This window comes from Aptenodytes forsteri, unplaced genomic scaffold (assembly GCF_000699145.1).
Source record: "Aptenodytes forsteri isolate BGI_AS27 unplaced genomic scaffold, ASM69914v1 Scaffold243, whole genome shotgun sequence".
Lineage (NCBI taxonomy): Eukaryota > Metazoa > Chordata > Aves > Sphenisciformes > Spheniscidae > Aptenodytes > Aptenodytes forsteri.
This window is the reverse complement of record NW_008795314.1, coordinates 790,510-807,692: the sequence shown is the minus strand read 5'-3', so window position 1 is coordinate 807,692 and position 17,183 is coordinate 790,510. Positions and strand designations below refer to the sequence as shown.

The window sequence follows — 17,183 nt, the reverse complement described above, 5'->3', positions numbered from 1 at the left end:
GCCCGCTCATTCGAGATCCCCCAGGAGGGATGGTGGGACCCCCCGAGATGAGGTTTCCTTCCCTCTTTCCCCTCTTCCCTCCCCAGCCCCAGGGCCCCTGGGGTGTTTTCCAGGCTTTAGGCAGAGCAGGAACCACCCCTTGGGCTCTCTGCTTGGGTCAGCACGCGTGGGGCAGGGCGGGTGGTATTTGCTCCCTCTCGGGTTATTTTGCAGAGCGATTCCTTGGCGTCGGTGTGATGTTCCCCATGGAAGCTGCTGCAGAAGCTCAAGACTCTTTTGGGGAGTAAGGGGTTGTTTTTAAGACTCAGATTGAGCCTTGTTTAGAGTGTCTTGGAGAGGTCCAAGCAGCACAGAGCCAGCCCGGCAGGCTGCCGAGGGGCCCCGAGCAGGAGAGGGAATTTTGTTTAACAGCCAGTTGGGAAATCCTCCTCTCCCCGCAGGTAGGAGGTTGGCGTGGATGTGATCAACGGTGTTAGATCCCCCCCACAAAGTAGAGGTGGAGATCGGATGAATCTGTAAACGGACTTGCTGGAGCAGGGGAAGGCTGGGATCCTGCAATGGTGAGTCTGATACGGTATGAAGGCAGGCCTGGGAAATCCAGATTTGATGCTCTGGCACCTCTGTTCAGAGGCAGAAGTGATCCCGAGGGCTGGAGGCTTCTGCCCAGCTGGCAGTCAGGAGGGGCTGTGCTCACTGGTGTCTCTAAAGGTGTAAACATCTCTGTGGTTCCCCTGTGTTTCACATGCTGTTTCCCAAACAGAGTGGGTAGCAGGAGGGCTTCGCTGTTGCTTGTGGGATTCTCTGGAGAAACCTGCCTCTGGCTTTAGTGTTCTGAGAAAGTCCAGGTCAGACTTGCGTTGTTTTCTAACAAGGAAATTTGTCTTTCTCCATAGGCTACAAAACCTAAGAAAAGTTTAAGAGGTACGTACGCTTGTGTGCTTTCCTTTCGCTGTCCGTAGGTGCTTTGATCTGCTGGGAATGCGTGGGACAGAGGAGGGGGGACTCTGGGATCAGGTGGCAGTCCTGGCTACTGAAATGTTCCATAGTCCTTGTCTGAAAGATGCAGTTGAGTGCATCGTGTCATTCCTGAACCAGAGATAGTCAGCGGCCTCTCACGTCAAGTGGATTTGCTTATTGGTGTTCTATCTTCCTCTCTTGTGGGCTTTCCCAAATCCAGGGGAGAATATATGCATTTACTTCAGTTCTTCCCCTCACTTACTCCCTAACTGCTTGTTTAGAGGCCTCCTGCAGCCCCTGATACCGAAGCAGTGCTTTTGGGGTTGCCCATGGGCTCTGAGATACTGCGGGGTGAGAGCTCCAAGATTGTGCTGCTTGTGGCCAGTGACTAACTGAATAGAAAGCAGCTGGCTCACTTGATAAAGATATCCCTATCCCATTTCTGACTAAGTGAAGCCCAATCTCTTATCCACAAAATACTGGATCAAGTCCTGGCAGTTCTCTCTAGACCAGCAAGGAAGGCCTTATGCTGATGATGCTTGAGACCAAACCTTTATTCTTGGGGGATTTCCAAAGAGCAAGTCATATTGAAATTGGGAGCTTTTCTACACCTGCTTGGTGAGCTCACCCGCCTCAACACCTTTACTTTGTCTCATTTCAGGCTCTATTGATGATGTGCTTGGTGACCTCCTGGGTTATGATGGTAAAATGAACCTTCTTTGTATCTGAAAGGGCAGCATCCTTGTACTCTTACTCCCCTCCTGGGAGCAACAGCCTGGGAGCAACAGCCTGGGAGCAATGGCTGGGGCAACAGCCAATGATCTCCAAGGGGCTCCGGTTGTGAGGGGGGATGAAGCAGGGAACAGAGCAGAGCGCAGGGTTTCCCAGAGTCAGAGGCCATTGAATAGGTTGGACGTCAGCTTGGGGAGGCGAAGTGAAGTTCATCGCCGATTAAAAGCCTCTGCGGCTCATGGGGAGACAGCAAATCCCTCTTTGGAGTGCCTAGGCCAGGAATATGCCCGTGTCCATCATCCTAATCTCTCCCTGTCTTGTTTCCAGATGAAACCTCTGTTAAATCTTCCAGAGCTTCCCAGCTGGCCAGGGGCAGCAGTGGGAGAGCCCGGGGCACCAGCTCACAGGCCAGCAAGAAGTGAGTGCCTTTGAGACACAGCCTCTCCCGCTTGGAGATCTCTCTGTGCTCCCCAAGTCCTTCTGACCTGCCCTGTCCTTGGCTTCTCCACCTTGCTTCCTGCTCCCATAGCAATTGCCTGGGAAGCGAGTTACCTGCAATGCCTTTGGGAACTGGGAGCCCAGAGCCTGAAGCTTTCCAGCAAGAGTTAGGTGTCCCCAGCCCTGTACATCTTCTGTAAAATCTCCCTTATAACAGTTGCTTGCTTAAATATGGCAGTCCCAGCACTACTATCTTTTATCCCAGTGCTATTTTAGCCTCATTTTCTGTTGTACGATGTGGCTGCCGTGGTGTGCCCATGTGGTCCCCTCCACCTCCCTCCACCTGGCCTGGCTGTCCCCAGGGCACCCTTGCCGAGCTCACGTGTGGTGCTGCTAACCCCCGGGCTTGTGTCACAGGTCCTTTCTAGAGGATGATTTCTTCAGCAAACTCCCTGCAGAGGACATCGAAGCTGCAGAGGTGAGCCCAAATTTCAGGAGAGAGCCCGGGTGTCCTGAGGGCTGGGACTGAGCCAGGCCAGGCTTGCCCCTGGTGTCACCCCATCCAAGTCAGCAGTGGGATTATCGGGGATGAACCATGAAGTCTGGCTGAAGAGGTAACCCCTCTCTGGCATCGCTGTGGGGTGGGGAAGATGGGATGGGGGAGTGGGTGGACGGTGGGAGAAGGGCTTCCAGGTGCCCTGGGTGAGATGGAGCAAAGCCAGGGGGGCACATTGTGCTGCAGCCCAACCTTCCTGGGAGCGCTTCGGATAAAGTGTTGTAGGAAGGACCCTTACCCAAAGCAATGGCCTGGGTGTTCCTGATGCTTCCCCCGGAGGCAGCAGGATCTCAGCAAAGAAATCAAGGCACAGGGGGTTTCCAGTGAGGGGGATGCCAGGAGGAGTTGGGCATGTATTCTGCCATCCCATAAAATGAGGAAAACCAGGGGCCAGAGCGTGGAAGCAAGGGGTGAGGAGTTTCCAAAGTCTGCTTGTCTCTGATCTCTGCCCTCCTTGGCTTGCAGGGATCCAGTGCCTCCGATGCAGACCCACAAGCTCTGCTGCAGACCCTGAAGGTAAGTGCGTAAGTATCCTTCATCTCAGCCCCACATGTGCTGCAGCCATGGCCTCCAGCACCAGCCTCCAAAGGGAGAAGCAGCGCTTGAGGCATTTGCAGCCATGGCCTCCAGCACCAGCCTCCGAAGGGAGAAGCAGCGCTTGAGGCATTAGCAGCGCTCACCTTGCTCCCGTCCTCATCCTGTTGCTTTCCAGGACATGGATGATATGGAAGCTGATCTCCTGGGAATATCAAAACCCAATTCTGGGCCAGGGAAGACAACCGTGAAAGGTCCTGGGAAATGTGACTCCTCGGGAGGAGCAATAAAAACCTCAGGGAAGTTGTTAGCTCCTGAGAAAGGTAAAAAGGAGATTCTGTTCTTCTTTTCATAGCCTGGTTCCAAATGAGCAGGGGGGATTTTCTTCCGGGATAGGGAACAAAAAGTGGATTTGTTCTTAAAATCCTTTTCCTGGTCCTTTTTGGGGCTGTCCCAGTCACAGAGTGTTACTCTGGCCATGTGTTCTCCCTTGGGAGATCCCTGGCCTGGCCTCTTGTCGTGGTGTGGTAACATCACTAACGTCAGCAGCAACAACGGCCACGCTGCCGCCTCCCACCGAACACTATTTGGCCCTTCCCTGGTGCAGGTCAAAGACCAGGGATCTGCCTGGTCTGCGTGGAAGGAGAGCCAGAGGGGTTGCATTTAAGACATGCCAGTCCCTAAACTGCCCTGCTTTTCCCCAGGCCCTTTTCTCCTTCTCTGCTTGCAAGGAGACCCCCTCCAGAGAGGCTTCCCACCCCGCAGGGCTGTGGGGAGACTGTGTGTCGCAATATGTGCTTTTAGGGGGCTGCTGCTGGAAAAGTGACCTTCAGCCAGGGTGGGAGAGGGGTGTCTCTGCAGCATCTTGTCTCTGAGAGCCGTGGCCTCTCTTTCTAGGAGAGTCTGTACCTGCGGTGGAGAAGAAGCCACTCTCTTCCCCCCCTGCTTCCCGACAGTACAAGAAATTTAACTTTGAAGGTAGGATGTTGCTTCACTTCAGCATATAGATGCACGGGGGCAGCTGAGGACTCTGCCCTTGCTCTTCGCCCATAGCTTGCCTCTTCTGTTAACCAAAGGCTTGGCTGGTTAATGAGATACTGAGTCCTTCACCCCTACGATGCCGGTGCAAATCTAATCCTTCAGAGGTGACCAAAGGGAAAAAAAATTACAGCTCTGTGTTTGAGGCCCTCCCCAGGATGGGGCTGGGAGGCGATTCCTGGGGGCATTTGCATTTTCACGTGTGCTTTGGTTTTTCATGACTGTCTGTAACACTTGGGAGCCCTTGTGTCGGGGGGGGTTCCGTCCAACTTCCAAACGGGGGGTGGTTTCCTGGCACAGCTGAGATCTGGTTGTCAAAGCCTGCGCTTTAACCAAGATTAGCATCTGTTAAAATCACCAGTGGGCTTTAGGTGATTTAGGTGGGCTTTCTTCTCCCCTTTTTCTTTGCCTAAACAGTGTTCAAGTGTTAAAGCACCCACATTTTGAGTTGTTTTCTTCTAGAAGAAAGAAAATGTGGAAAAACTGAACAGAAATGTAACTCATGAGTGTTTTGAAGTTCAGGGAGCCTCAAGGGTATCCCAGGTCCCTGCAGAACCTGCGTTCGTGGCTTTGGGCAGATACGGTCTCCTGTCCCCATGTGCGCATGGTGGGGGATAGTGCTTGGCTTAGTGCAGAACCGTTCTTCTAAATAACATTGGTTTTGTTTGTTTTTATTATTATTCTCCTTTCCTGCCCCTACGGGGTAATTCGCAGATTTAGATGATCCTTTGGCAGGGCTTTTATCTGATGAGGAGCAGGATGCTCCCAAGAAGCCAGCTCCAACAGGCACTAGAAGCAGCTCTGAGAAAAAAACAGAACGGAGCAAAGAGAAAGGTAAGCAGGGTTGCTCGATGCATGCTCTTTGTATTAAATGAATCAGCAGCCTGGGTTAGTTTGTGTGAGGTCCAAACTGATTAAATTGAAAGCCACCTAGTCCCGTCTCTTATTAACCAGTATGGTCATTTATAGAGCAACTTGGTAACGGGGTTAATTGTGACACAGCTCACAGAATGCTTGATATTTTCAGCGTGCCACAGGTTACAGAACTGACCTTTCCTTTCTGGGAATGGAGGGTCAGATCTTACCGTTGACCTCATCCAGCCTGTTCTGCACGTTGCCAAATGAGAACAAGTTTTCTGGGTCAGGATTTGGGTGACTGAGGGCATCGCCGGTCCACGACAAACCACAGCTGGGGCACCGCTGGGTGGGATCCAGCTGCACTGTGGCTGTGTTACAGGCACTCATCTCTCTTGTTCCTGCAGCAGGGATGCTAATGGGTCTGATAGTCCCCTAAAATCGCCTTTCAACTCGATAAATCCACTCTGGACACAAGTAGCAGCTGGTGGGTTAGGGCAAGAACTAAGGTGCATTGGTGGAGCAGGGACTTTGGACAAAGGGGGCAGGAATTATCTGATTGGAAACTTGCAAAGCTAAAAAAGCTCCTGGTGTTAGCCAGGGCTGGAAACCCCAGTGACACCCAGCAATGTCCCATCAGTGGATGCATGGCCACAGACCAGGCAGTGGTGCTTTGCCACTTTGTCACTTGCTGTGAGATTTGGTCACTGAAAAGAATTATTTAAAAATTACTTTGTTAAATGGTCCTGAGAGAGAAGAGCAGGCAGGGTTGCTTTGATCTTTTGTTAAAAAAAAAAAAAAAAAAAAAAAAAAAAAAAAAAAAAAAAAAAAAAAAAAAAAAAAAAAAAAAAAAAAAAAAAAAAAAAAAAAAAAAAAAAAAAAAAAAAAAAAAAAAAAAAAAAAAAAAAAAAAAAAAAAAAAAAAAAAAAAAAAAAAAAAAAAAAAAAAAAAAAAAAAAAAGCCCTGATCAAACCACCTACTGTGTGTGATCCCATCCGCAGAGCCACCCTCACCCCAGACACCCCTGCACACCGTGGCCCCAGTCCGGAGGAGGGAGGAGCTCACATTTGAAGATGATGGTGACGACCTGATCGATGCACTGGGATTTGGCAATGGCCCAAAAGGAGATGAGAAGCAGGGAAAGAAGGCAGAAGAGTAAGGGCAGTGAAGAGGCAGTGGGAGTAAAGCAGGGGACGGCTTGTGCGTTGAGATGGTGCCACCATGCTGGGTGGGGGATGCTAGAGCTTCTGCCTGTGGGTCCCAGAAAGGGGCAAGAGCAGCCTTGTTTCGCAGAGAAGAGCCAGAGCACACTGGCAAGGCTGTGTGACGAAGAACAGCACTGCCTCTCGGAGAAACCCATCTGCCGCTCTGTCCCCAACAGAGAGGAGCTCCGGCCAGCCCGCTCCAAGCTGGATGAGTTGCTGGGACGAGGCTCCGTGGCCAAAATCCTGGAACAGCCAGGCACGGGAGAGCGCAGGGAGTTCAAACTGGATAAGAAGTACCAAAAACAGCCAGGTGAGCACAGCCAGGGATGCTGGGAAGGTCTGCAGCAGTGACAGCGTTGGCTTGGGAGAACGAGATTGATTTCTAATGCCCTTGCAGGGGAAATACCCTTTCTGTAGTGGTGAGCAGGGTTGCTAACAGGCTCTCAGCACGGGGCAGGTGGCTAATGCAAAAGTGTTGTACTCTGCCCTCAAAGCAGCCTGGGAGCATTTGCACAGTAGCCATAACTGAGTTGCCTTCAGACGTGGGCTGATTCCCAGCAAAGACGCTTTTCCCAGCCACGCTGCTCGTGGGTTTCCAGGGAAGATGTTTCCAGCTGTGTTTTCCCAGAGGCAGCGATCCCAGTGGGAATTGCAGGGGAGGAGGAGGAGGGCTGCTGTCTTTGCTGCTAGCTGCTCCTCTGGGCGCTGACTCAAGGCTGCTTGTCTGAACAGAGAAGGAAGAGGGTTGGGACGAGGAGGATTTTGTCTTTGGAGCGTACCAGCCCACAGTGGCCTCCACGCCCGAGGGCCGGCCGTCGAGAAGGCAGTCGGTGAGGTACGGTGCTCTGTGTGTGTCTGTTGCTCCGGCCACCAGCCACGCTGCCCCTGTGGTGGAGCAGGCAGAGTCCCCAGCATCCCCTTGCGGGCAGGTATGCGACTGCTTCTTCTTGCAGCAGGTTTTCAGCAGAGAACAGCAGCAAACCGAAACCGGAGCCCCGCTCCAAACCTCCTCCTCCAGCCAGCCGGAGCCCTGTGCGGGGCAGCAGGGCTGGAGGCGACTGGCTGGGCTTGAAAGATGAGGATTTTATGGATTTGGAGACGCCGTCCCCAGTGAAGGCCAGTCCTGTGGTCAGCTACCCGAGTCCTGCCGCAGCTGGGCGCCCTGGCCCCACCAGCCAGCTCCCGGCTGCGGAGGAGGCAGCAGCTAAGCCCGACCCGCTGGAGGAGGAGAACTGGCTGAGCGCTGCCTTGTCTCGCAAGAAAGCCCAAGCACAGGCAAAGGCCCAGGATAGAAGTGCCAAGCCCTCGGAGGCCCCAGGCGAAGGGCTGGATCCCTGCTCTCCCGTCAGGTAAAGGCACGATTGATGGCCGCAGCGCTCCCATCTGCTCCATGTGTGGCTGCTCCAGCAGGACCCCTCAGAAACCCTTGGCTCAGATTTAAGAAACTAATTTTAAGCACTATCTTGTCTCAGGTTGGGGTAATAACACGGGGGCTTTCTCCCACTCATCCAGCCCACAGTCCCATTACACCTCTGGGCTCTCCTTCCAGTTGTGTCCAAGACTGCACACGCTGCCCCGGGTCCCGCGGAGCTGTCCTGGGTCAGCACAGCCCCACAGGCTCCCCCCGTGCTCCTCGTTCCTGCCTTCATTCCCCTTCATTCCTCTTAGGTTCAGGCAAACCACCTCCTCCAGTTTGGGCTTACACAGACACAGGTTCAGACTTGTGCCATTCGAATGGGACTTGGAAGTGAATGCAGAGAGCCATGTATCATGGGCAGGGGTGTGTTAGCTGGGGCTGCGGCTGCCCAGGGGAAGGGGGTGGATGTAGCAGGGAGGAACACCGGTGTTGGAGGTTTTGGAGTGTCTTTGCTCCCTCTGCAGCCAAAAGGCTGAATCCTGCCGCAGCTGAGTGGGACAGAGGCTTTCACCTGCGAGGCAGGGATTGATGTTGGGCGAAAGGATCTTGTCTTTCATCGCCTCCTCGGCTCTCCCACATAGGATGCTTTTTGCTTGCAGCCAGCCAGCCGCCTCCACAGGAGCACCGCAGCAGGCAGCTGTCCTGCAGGACAAGGCAGCGAGCGCAGACAGCTCCGGGTAAGGCCTCCTTCACGTTTCAGGCATCCTCCATGGGTGAGATTTCCTGCAGAAAGCAGCTGTGTGGGTGAGATGGGGGAATGGGGAGAGCTGGTAGCCAGCAGGGATCACTTTTGGTCTGGGACCTCTGTAACTGGGAGGGAACGCAGCTTTGAAGGATCGTCAGGCTCTTGCCTATTTGATCACAGTGGAACAGCCAAGCTTTAAACTTAAAGAAATGCCAAGCAGGATAATGTCCGTGTGCCTCTCCCTGAGCTGTGACACTGCTGTACATCACTTATGTCTGTGCCCACGCAGGCAGCCGGTCCCCTGGCTCAGCACGAAACGAGCCTCAGCTCACCCGCCAGAGGCTGCGAAGGGGGATCCCTCCAGAGACGCCAGCACCCTGGGTGCGTTCCATGTGGCTGGGTGGTTTGGGCAGCAGTATGCAGAGAGGGTCCCCCCTGCCCCGCAAAAAAAAAAAGGCAGGAGCCACAGTATCGCCCTTGGCCATGTGAACGCTGCCCAGGCTTTGACCAGCCGTTGTCAGAGCGGGCTGCCAAGCTGCAGGGTCCCACCATCCCCATTTCATGGCGAGGTGGGGACATCGTGCTTGGGGCATGCTGAGCTCCGTAGCACTGCCTTTGGCGTATCAGAGGGCTGCAAGGGACTTGCTCTCACTGAGCGATGGGGGGGCGTAAGTTCTTGCTGTCCCTTCTCTCTCCCCCTTCCCTCCTGCTGGCCCCACACTCGTCCCACTAGTGCTGTGTGCTAGAAGACCCCCTCCTGCCCTGGGCCGAGGCTGTGCACCAGCTCAGAGGCCATTGAAAGAAGCTTAGGGGACCTGGCCGCCTCCCAAGGCGATGAGGATGGAGGAGGAGCCGTGCTTTGCCCCCAGGCTTACTCTGCGGAGCAGAGTCCCACCATCGTGTGTGGGGTGGGGTGGGGGTGCGGGTATGGACAAACCTGTCTGACCCTCCATCCCTGTCACCAGCTGCTGGAGCGGAGCAGGACCCTTCTCGCTCTGCCCAGGAGACCCAGGCCCTCGTCCTTCTGGGAGGGGATGGTTCCCATTGCCATGTCTGAATCGTGGACTTGTTCAATTTTCAGTCCCCACGGCCTTGTTCCCAGGAGAGCAGGAGATGCAGGGCCCTGCCCTGCTCGCTCAGGTAGGTCTGCTGGTCCCATGTCCCCAGGAGATGCGGGGTCGGGGCGGTGATTGCAAGCCCTCCCCTGCCAACTTGCTAGCATCCAACTCTGTCCGTGCTCCCTTGGCGGGAGGAAGGATGTGCCCTGCTTTGCACCTCTAGGAGCCCGTGTTCATGGAGGCAGAGTGTTTGGAGAGCCCCGAGATGCCACAAGGTGTATTTGTGAGGCCAAAGCACATGCGCAATGGATGCTTTGTAAATCATGTGCGTTTACAACCCTGCATTGCCTGAGCAACATTTACATAGTTCCCCAGGCATATATCTGTTACACTAGTTAGACAACAGAGGCTCCAGTTGATAAAGGACTTTTTCTTCAGCTGGTTTTCCCCAGTATGGTGGTGAAGATGCTCTGAAATTGCTTCTAGACAACTGAAGGGGAATTAGAGCCTTTGACAGAGAGGGCAGCTCTTGCTTGGTCTTTGAAGCCTCCATTTCTCATCTAGCTGGGCCTCCTCGCCCTGCCCTGGTGGCAGGACACACGCTGTCTCCCAGAAGATTCATGGTCTTATCCTTGAGTCTGTTCCCAGAGAAGGAAGAGCCCAGCATGCTTGTGTCTGGGGTAGAGGCTGCTGAGTGTCAGCTGGGGAGAAGGGACCCAGACCAGCAATTGGGTTGGGCTGGAGCAGAGTAGAGGAGGGACTGTAGTAGGCTGGGGATGGATCGACATTCCCAGGCTAGGAGGAGATGTTCTCCCCAGGGCTTTACCTCCCTGAGAGCATCCCTGTGTCTCCGCAGGTTACCACACCCAGGGAACATCTCCAGGCTGCCCCACAGCTGCAGGTGAGGCATGTGCCTTCCTTTGGGGGCTGACGGTCACACCACAAAGCCACTGATCCTGAAGGGCCTTGATCTTCTCTCTCCATCCCTGTAGGCAGAGTCCCCAGCCGTGGGCTTGCTGCATGAGAGGAGGCTGGGGGCTCCCGCAGCCCAGCTCTATGAGGATGCATCAGGCTGTCGGGCAGCGCTGCTCAGTGCCCAGGCCCGTGTGGCAGAGCTGGAGAGCCAGGTGAGCCCCATCACCTGCTGGATGGGGGACCATGGGCGACCCAGGGGAAGGAGAAGGGGCCATGTCCGCTCCAGATAGCATCAGGGTGACAGAGGAGAGAGGAGAAACCTCCCTGTCCAGAGATGCCTACGGCCACCAAGTGCTGCTGTGGGAGCTCTGTCCCCAGGGCAGCACAAGGACCTTCTCCCCGGGTGCTTGGCAGGTCCGGACACTGGAGCTGGAGCGGTCACAACACAAACTGTTGCTGGAGAGTCTCCAGCAGCGGCACCAGGAGGACCTGGATCTCCTTGAGAGCGCCCACAGGTACCAGGCTCTTGCCTGGGCTCCCCTCCTCTGTCAGGTCCTTGCCTACAGCCCTGTCCATCTCCCCTGGGGTGGGAGTGCTGGGCTGCTTCCCAAATCCATCCCTGGGGCAGGCAGGCACAGAGCCATGTCAATGTGGACCTGGTGGGGGCAGAGAGCAGCCCCACGGGTGAGCCAAGGTGGGAGTCCACTCTCACCAACACTGTCCCATGGGTGACAAGGAGGAGGGGCCAGTCCCATTGCCAGCACGTCCCCAAGCAGGGCACCGCACTGGGCAGTAGCAGGAGGGTTCAGAGCTCAGACTGCGGACAGTCTGCACATTTCCCCGTCCACACAGTGACACCGATCTCCTCCTAAATTCCCGTGTGCACTTTGGGTGGAGAGTGCCGGGTATTGCCATGAAAGCAACACTTCTTCCTTGCCGTGACCTCTCCGGGCAGGAGCCGGGTGAAGGTGGTGGAAGAGACCTACGGGCAGCGGGAGGAGAGGCTGCGGCAGGAGAAGGAGCAGCTGGCAGCTCAGCTGCTGTCACAGAGCCAGGACGCGGAGCAGGCACGGGCAGAGCTGCTGGCGCAGCACCAGCAGCGCCTGGCCGCACTGGAGCAGCAGAGCGCGCTGGAGCTAGAGCGGCTGCGAGAGCTGCAGAGGTGAGAGCGGCACGAGCGGCACACACGTGGGGCTGGTTCCCCTTTTTTGGCAAAGGAACCAGGGAACTGGGGACATGGTGAAAGGAGAAATCAGACTCCAGAAGCACGGGGTTGTGGGCAGCTTGGTGGCTTTTGGAATGGGGATTTGCTTTGTAGGTGGACACAGGTAGATCTGGCTGGAGACATCATTTCAGAGTGAATGCATTGTATTTTGAAAGACGCTGAACCCACTGTTTTATCTCCCCCAAATCCCTTTTATTCAGGTCAGTGAGTCACCGATGTCCCCATAGTTTGGGTCAATGAGAAATCAGTTTTTGGTAGAGAAGCCCGTAACCCCCAAATGTGGTCCATCCCAAATGTGGATGCCTGTCAGTGGGATGCCCCGTGACAGATCACCATGCCAGCTCAGCTCCTGGGACCTGGTTCTCAGCCCCACGACCAAGCCTCTTCCGTGGTGCCTGTCATGGGGAGCACTGGTTTGTAACAGCCCATGGCGGGCTCCTTCCCCGTGTCCCGCAGGGCGTCTGTCCAGGAGATGCGCAAAGACCACGAAGAGCAGCTCCAGCGGCTGAAGCGGCTGAAAGACCAGGAGATCGATGCGGTGACCAGCGCCACTTCACACACCAGGTACCGACGGCCGGCGTCATATCCCCACATTGGTCGCTGGCTGCAGTGTTCCCTGTCCTACAGGGAACCAGCCTCGGACCATGGCAGCAGGGGCCATCCCCTCTCCCACTCGCTGCTTCCAGGGATGCTGAGCTGTTTAATATCCGTCAGTACTCCCCTAAGCAGCAGCTACATCTTCCTACAGCTCTGCTATGACCCAGAGAGGTTTGGGGCAGGGCTGCCTGGCCTTTGGCCCACCACACATCCCCCTCTCCATCGTGGCGAGATAAAGTGTGTTCCACAAGGGTGACCCTCCCCTCTCTCCTCTCCGCAGGTCTCTGAACGGTGTCATCGAGCAGATGGAGAAGTTCTCCAGCGACCTGCACGACCTCTCGCACAAGGTGGAGGCCACGCACCACACCACCTCCCAGGAGCTGGCCGTGGGGGCACGGCAGCGGGACAAGCAGCTCAAGGGTACGTCTGCCATTCCTCTGCGCCGAAAAGGCAGCGGGGTCCCCACCAGGGCTGGGGACACCCAGAAAACAGGGAGAAGTTGCTCCGAGTCAGCCAGAGGCTGGGAGCTGAGGCTGGCAAAGCCTTGCCTGTGTTGGTCACTGGACATCTCAGGGTCTCCCCTTTACAAAACGGTGTCCTGGGGATGTGCAGAAGGTGATGAGCACAAACACATGCAGTTTTTCTGTGAATATGGTGTGGACAGAGGGGGGCTTCCCACCTCATGCTGCTCATGGCCCTGCTGCTGCCTCTCCCCAGTGCTCCAGGACAGGTTGTCGCAGCAGCAGAGGGACATGGAGGAGGAGCGGAACCGACTCCAGGAGGTGATCGCTAAAATGGAGGCCAGGCTGGGCGAGCAGACTCGGCTGCTGGAGCAGGTGAGACCACGCTATGTCCTCTGCCCGGGTCAGCCCTCCTGTCTGGTTACGGGGCGTATGTCTTGCCCAATGGAGGTGCCTGGCCTGGAGCCTGTGAACGGCATCTGTCTCTCCTCTGTGTCCGAACCCAGGAGCGATGGAGAGCAACAGCAGAGCAATCCAAAGTGGAATCGCTGCAGCACTCGCTGGAGGAACGGCGGCGAGTCATGACCCAGCAGCTCTCCATGGAGCGAGCAGAGCTGGAGAGGGCGAAGGTGAGGTGGGGCGGACATCTCCAGGTGCTTTTCACATGTCCCGTGAGTCTGACTGGGGCTGCGCTGCGGTGTGTAGTGGAGGAAAGGACAGAGTGCTGGGCTGCAGCATCCTTCCTCTGCCTCCTCAATCCCACACCCGGTCGCACGGTGAATCGCAGTCAGACCAGCCCTCTGGCACGCGGATGCACGAGGCTGCTGTGTGCATGCATGATTCATGCTGGTTCTCGAGGAGTGTGGGGCCAGAGCTCTCCATGCAGGGTTCACGTCAGGCCATGGGTTTGAACCAGCCTCTAGATGCGTGGGGTTTAGTGGCAGAGATGGGTTAAAGGAGAAAAATCCTACGGCGAATGGGACTTAGTGCTTTCTCTCTCCCTCTCTTGCGATGCTCTCCAGAGCGCTTTGCTGGAGGAGCAGAAGTTGGTGATGCAGAAGTGCTCGGAGGAGCGACGGAAGCTGGCGGCCGAGTGGGCTGAATTTCACACCCAGCAGCAGCTGAGCAAGGAGCGGATGGAGCGCAACATGGACCGAGCCTTGCAGATGGACTCCCAGAGAGAGGGCACCATCATGAGCCTGGCCAAGGTACTGCAGCGGAGCCCCTTCCCGTGGCCTCCAGCACCGCCTGGCAGGCTCACAGATGGGTCCTGCCCACAGGGGAGACCTTCAGAGCTGCCTTCAGGTGTTTGACAGACGTCACTCAGGGTGGTGAGAATCAGGCTGTTCCAGGAACAGCCTGCACCAGCCTGTTTTAGATGTTGACTGAAGCATCAGTCACCTCTGTCTCTCCCCTTTACCTGTGAGGAGTTTGGGCAGCCAGACCAGGCACAGCTGCCTCCGTTGTAAGTCTGGTAAGAGGAAATCCCCATGGTGGGTTAGACAAAACCTCCCTGTGCCATGGGGACGTGTCCAGAGCCAGTTCTGTGCCCCCCTGCGGTTGTCCAGAGGGGATATGTGGCACAGACAGTGCAACAGAGCTGCATTTTTAAGGGCTACCAGGGTGGAAAATAACCATTCAGGCTGGATATTTCTACTGCTGACAAACTGCCGTGCCTTGAGTGTGTTTTAGGGTGTGCAACATGGTGAGGGGCTCCATCCTTTCTGAGGGAGGAGTGTGTGTGCATGTGTGTGTGTCTGTACAATCCCAGCTCTGCCAGCCCTGGTCCCCAAGGGTAGGTGGATGAAGGCACTGCTTGAGCACCTGGTGGTGTTGCTCTGCACCCCAAACTGGCACACATGAGGAGCTCAACAGGGGCAAATCTCTCCCATCGCTTGGGAAGACCTGAGACAGTGTCCAGGACAGGGCAGGTAGTGCATCGGTTTCCCCTGTGCCCATCCTAGGAGCAGGCAGAGCTGAAGATCCGGGGCCGTGAGCTGAAAGCCAAGGAGGAGCAGCTGGCAAAGGACAGGGAGCTGCTGGACGAGGCCTGGCAGGAGCTGAGGCTGGAGAAGGAGAAGGTGAACGGGGCCGTGCTGCGCATCCGGCAGCGGGAGGAGGAGATTAAAAGCATGACCAAGGTAAGCGGAGCATCTGCGCTGCAGTTCACAGCTGTACGTGGGCCAGCAGCAAAGCCAGGGTTTCACACCCCTCCTGAAGTCACGAATCCTGATCCTGTCCTGGGAGGGGAATAAGGGGATGCACAAAGGAGCCCTGTCCCCGGTCTCCCCAGTCGCTCTGCCTTGCAGCTCTCGTCCCAGAAGTATGAGGAAGGGGAGCAAGCCCTGCGGGAGGCACACAGGATGGAGTCTGAGCACCAGACCAAGCTGCAGGTCATGCAGCAGCACCTGGAGCAGCTGAAGCAGCAGGAACAGCGTCTGCATCAGGTAAATACCCCCTCACCTTCCCTTCTCAGTCTGGGGCTGCCATGCCAAGGACCTGAACCTTTGCCAACAGCTTCTCTCTCTTTCTCCTGGGGATGGGGCAGGAGCGGCTGAGCATGGCTCACCAGAGGAGACAGCTCGAACAGCTACGTGAGGAGCTGCCCAACAACCCCGTGATGCCGCTGACCACAGACCAGGACCTCAGTGCCCCTACGGAAGGCCTCTCCAGCATGCTGTGTAAGGCTTCCTGCATGCTGCTGATGGGAAGGGATGTGCTGGGGGGGCAGCTGCACTTGTATTCCACTTCTCAGGAGGCTTGGGATGTTCCTGGGGGCTGTTTTCGTTGCCCTGTATATAAACTACAGATGTGAGTTGGTGTTGGCCTCCTTGTCCTCTGAAGGAGCTCGGCAGAGCTCTCTGAGCCAGGGCAGTGCTAGGAGGGGGTAGAAGGCTCAGGAAGAGAGAGATAGGTGGGTTAAAGCCCGTTTGCCCTGGGAGGCTGGGGAGGACCCTGCTGCAGGGACATGCAGGCAGCAAAAAAAGGGATGCTCTGTTGTCTCCATCTGCAGTTCCTCTAACGGTGGCGGCACCACATGCTCGGGCTCTTGTTCCAGACTTTCTGCCTCCCATCAGAGTGCTCCCTCGGCACAGCCTGGGGGATAGCGGGGAAACCCTGGCCATGGCCGGCCCCACGGAGCTCTATGCCAAACTGCTGCTGCTGAAACACAGGGCCCAGCAGGTGAGGCTGTGGAGAGATCGGGGCTGGAAGGGGCTTCGAACCAGCTGGGTGGGAGCAGGGCTGGGTGAAGCCTGATTCGGGCCTGATAGCCACAGGGTGGGGTGTCTCCTAAGATCATTACTGAGCCGCTGGGCTGGGCTTGCAGAAGCCATGGGCACCTAGAGGGGTGATACCAGAAGCAAGGACGGGTGGATCCTCACAGCTTGTCTCAGGTTGGCTCGATGTCCAACCTGAGGTGGACATCGTTCTTGGCTCGATGGGGTTGCCCCTCTCCTCACCCCATCCCTGGATGGGAGAAGCCAGCTCTGCTGGACTCTGACTTCATGGTGTCCCCCAGCCTTTCCCGTCAGCCCCCTGCTTCCCTGCTGGGTCCTTCCCCAGGTGGGGATGCTCTTTGAGGCTTCCTCTGTGGGTCTCGCTCAGAGTGTGAGGTTATGGGCTCCGGGGGAGAGCCCATACACCCCAGAGGGTATGACGGATGGGTACCTGCCCACTGCTCACTACATGAAGGAGGGTTTGGGATACCTTCCTCACTCATGAGCGACACCCTGGACTGTGACCCTGTTTCTGTGGCACACTGATATCCACCCCATCCATCCCTCTCTTCTCAGGACCGCGATTTCTTAGAGGATGAGCAGTTCTTCCTGGAGACCCTGAAGAAAGCGTCCTACAACACTTCATCTCTGTCAGACTGAGGCAGCGGCATCCCCACGCACTGCCCCAGGGATGGCTGTGTCCGTCCTCGCAGGAGGCCGCTGTGCCCTCCACATGGGGGAGGAAAACAAACAATAAATAATCCCAGTTCTCAGCTGAGGAACTGTCCTTCTCTTTAAAAGCAATCTCCGTGTTCAAAGTGTGAAATCCATCCCTACGGGCTGTGAAGCCACAGTTTGTCTGGCCTCCATCCCTCAGGGCGAGTGCCACTGGCCACCCGGCGGGCACTGCTGGGAGGCAGTTGCCCTCGTGGGGGTGGATTTGGTCAGCCACGCTGCTGGCCCTCGGACAGGCACTGCCTGCCACTGGGCCGTGACAACCAAAGTGTTAGGGGGGGATTGCGGACGTTTGGCCGAGCTGCAAGGCCGGGCAAGGCAGAGCTGTCACGGCTGTGTGCCTTGGGGCTCAGGTTCACCAGCACCCCGAGGATGTTCCACAGCTCACGGGCAACTCCAGTTGGTCCTTTTTGGGCCTTTTTCTGAAGAAACCTGGCTGTTGTGCCAGGCTTCGCTTCCCCTCCCTGCTGCCCCGGGGTTACACAGCAGGGCCACCCTGCTCCCTTCAGCGAGCTCTGCCCCGGGTACAGAGGAGCAGGGGCGGAGGTGGGGAGGGG

At 56.3% G+C, this 17,183-nt stretch overlaps 1 protein-coding gene across 4 annotated transcripts; it reads left to right on the top strand.

Annotated features, from left to right (window-relative positions):
• Positions 1-443: 443 nt before the first annotated feature.
• FBF1 (Fas binding factor 1) lies at positions 444-16,669 on the top strand. Of its 4 annotated transcripts, none has more exons than XM_009279411.2 (30): positions 444-560; positions 894-921; positions 1,619-1,660; positions 2,017-2,107; positions 2,545-2,605; positions 3,149-3,199; positions 3,396-3,540; positions 4,115-4,195; positions 4,970-5,089; positions 6,112-6,265; positions 6,492-6,625; positions 7,048-7,150; positions 7,272-7,664; positions 8,332-8,409; positions 8,707-8,798; positions 9,499-9,557; positions 10,332-10,376; positions 10,468-10,602; positions 10,805-10,905; positions 11,346-11,552; positions 12,072-12,179; positions 12,493-12,632; positions 12,930-13,048; positions 13,180-13,302; positions 13,696-13,881; positions 14,638-14,814; positions 14,983-15,120; positions 15,222-15,354; positions 15,687-15,856; positions 16,468-16,669. In XM_009279411.2, the coding sequence occupies exons 1-30, from the start codon at positions 558-560 to the stop codon at positions 16,549-16,551; spliced, it is 3,501 nt and encodes a 1,166-aa protein (XP_009277686.1). In that variant the 5' UTR covers positions 444-557; the 3' UTR covers positions 16,552-16,669. The 4 variants fall into 4 exon arrangements, with proteins under 4 accessions (XP_009277686.1, XP_009277687.1, XP_019327681.1 ...); XM_009279412.2 differs by having other exon boundaries at positions 7,269-7,664; positions 15,732-15,856; XM_019472136.1 differs by having other exon boundaries at positions 7,269-7,664.
• The last annotated feature ends 514 nt before the right edge of the window (positions 16,670-17,183 follow it).